The sequence below is a fragment of the Podospora anserina genome, chromosome 5 (genome assembly GCF_000226545.1).
Source record: "Podospora anserina S mat+ genomic DNA chromosome 5, supercontig 4".
NCBI classification, from domain to species: Eukaryota; Fungi; Ascomycota; class Sordariomycetes; order Sordariales; family Podosporaceae; genus Podospora; species Podospora anserina.
The window spans coordinates 277,499-280,042 of NW_001914844.1; the positions used below are offsets into that span (position 1 = coordinate 277,499).

Genomic DNA, 2,544 nt, shown 5'->3' on the forward strand with positions numbered 1-2,544 from the left:
GTAAAACACGATATTTCCCTCGCGCATGGACTGACAGTGCCGGCGCTGGAGGCGAGAAGCTGGGTGATATTCAGCCCCTTTCTTCTGACATAGTTTTGCACTCTGTCCCAGTCGACTTCTCGACCTCGGATCATGTACGTTGTTGATCGCTTCCCGACTCTGTCACGCTCGTTTCGGACACGGAATAGCTCTACCACTTCGCACTCCTTAAAGTTCTTGTCGAGACCCCAGGATTTTATACGTGTCTTGTACATTCGTTGTCTGTAAGATCAGTGGTTCTGGCTTGTCAGAGTTGGCGATTCCGAACAGCGAGGATCGAAACGAAAAAGAAAAGGAGGGCTCGTACGTTGCTCGGAAGCCATGCTCCTCCTCCATGACCTTCATGACATCCTTGAGCGGTAGGTTCTGCGTCTGGTATAGGTCCTGTATCGTCGTCCTCCACGGGTCCCATTCATCCCCTCCAACCCAGCTAACAGACTGGCGTCTTCCTTGATCCGCAACAGACTTGGACATGGCCATATTGGTATTGTTGTTGATGATGATGATAATATTCTATGTTCCCGCTGAGCTGGAAGTGACATGTTCCTGTGTCCCAGTCGTCGAACCATTCTCCCTCGAGGAGGTAAAGCCTTATGGGAGGAAGGATGAGGGGTAGGTCCCCAGAGGTAGGGCGTCCACACAAGGCAGCATCCAGTTTGTCGAGGAATTTCCACAGGTCTGCTGCGCCACAGCCTTGGACTATTGGCTCCAGAAAGAGGTCGACAACAACACGTCTGAAGGCAACTATTTCTCGATGAGGGGCTGCTTGCCGCTAAATGTACGTGACGAAATGTTGGTCCCGCTGCCGGGTCACTGATATTGGGGGCCTGGAGCCGGGCGCCAAGTCAGGTTGGTAACCTAGATACCTAGGAGGGAAGAGTAAACGACAGTCTGCGATCGGTGATGGCATCTGGAAGAAGCCGATCTCCTTCTTTTGTCACTGTTACTCACAGTGGCTGATGCAAAAGGGGTGACGAATCTGCTGCAGTCACGAAACACGTAGAGAGACCCGCAGCAACCACTCGAGAAGAAGGCAGGTAGGTACCTTGGTCTCTCTATTTTAATGATCCTCCAAAAAAAAAAAAACCGTTGTTGAAAAGTAACGGACCGGCACGGACCTTCGGACTTAAAAGTGCGAATCGGAACCTCAGCGGCCTTGTCCAGAGTTTGGTAGCAGTCCGATCTGCGATGTCAATCTTCTCTTGGGGGGGGGAGGGGGCGGTACAAAGGTTTCTATTCCTTTTTGGCTGCTTTAGGCAGCTCCCGCTATCAACTTACAAGGGAGATGGGATGACACACATGTACACGACATTCTTCCAACAGCCGTTCGTGCCGTTGTCTTACATGCCTTTGCCATCCCTGCTTCCCATGTCTTTGCCGGGGCCCTAACTTTCCAGCTCACCTCTGGGGTAATGTGTCATGGATGGAATCTTCCCATCTTGGGAAATGTCGCCTCTGTAGGGTCTCGTGTCTGCCATCCAGGGCTCGAAATCCATCAGTGCTAAGGAACTTTCTCACATCTCCAACAGATCCCACCGGCACCTTCTCCGAGAAATTCTGACTAGGGTAGCACCCAACACAGCCACAATCAACGATTGGGTAGCAGCAACGTCCGCAAAAGGCCCGCACATCAGCTTACGGCATGAACAAGGGTTGAGTGTGAGAAAAAGAAAAGAGAGAACAGATTTCCCACGACAGCATCTGTGTTGTCACGTTGCAAAACTCTCCGATGGACAGTTTCCAGAAGGAATCGCTTCAACCCCCAAATCTATCAAAAGGAGTTACCGCGCGGGCGACAAAAGGACAATGCAGTCAGTGTTCAACAACCCTCATTCAGTATCATTCCTGTTTTTCGATTAAATGCGAGATTCCCCCAAACCCAGACATTTTATCCCAGAGCAAAAAGGTACAAAGGACACGGAGCAATATACCCTCCGACACCCCCCCCCCCTCAGCTGCACCTACTGGTACTTAGCATGCGGCTCTGCCCTCCCGCTATTTATCCCACTTTTCCCTAACCGGGGTGAGGGGAGAGGGGAAAGGGGAAGGGGGTTTAACAACACTCCACATCAAACAGGCAGCTAACTAAGGTACATGCTGCACTATTCCTGATATCGACTCGGGCTCGGATTTCAGGCATGCGAGGGCAAAACCTCGGCTAAGTACGAGCAGGCAGTGTCTTGATGGGGCTACTCCGACACTCTTGGTCAAGGTACATATCTCATGTATTGGCAGCTGGTTTTTGGTGATAGTTGCTAGGTAGTCGGTCGATATCCCTTGTCATGTCAACGCATTCGAGAAAGGTGTACTGTACCTAATAGATCAAGCCCGTCCATCAAGTGTGTGTGGGGGCCAGAACACAACAACACGCATTTTACCAATCAACCAACTAACAAGAACAAAATACAACCCAGCACCAACAGCCCGCACGGACAAAGTGGAACATTTGGTTATTAGTCCCCCCCCCCAAAAAAACTATTAACCTTGAGAAACAAAAAAACTCGG

General features: G+C 50.7%; 1 protein-coding gene across 1 annotated transcript in view; it reads right to left on the reverse strand.

Moving 5' to 3' along the window:
- The window catches only part of PODANS_5_3930 (uncharacterized protein), a gene marked incomplete at both ends in the record, with an annotated part of 1,494 nt that extends 1,240 nt beyond the window's left edge, over positions 1–254 (reverse strand). Inside the window, one exon of the mRNA XM_001904904.1 lies at positions 3–254. Coding sequence (XP_001904939.1) covers positions 3–254 — 252 coding nt within the window. The remainder of the gene's footprint in view (positions 1–2) is intronic.
- Positions 255–2,544: the final 2,290 nt, after the last annotated feature.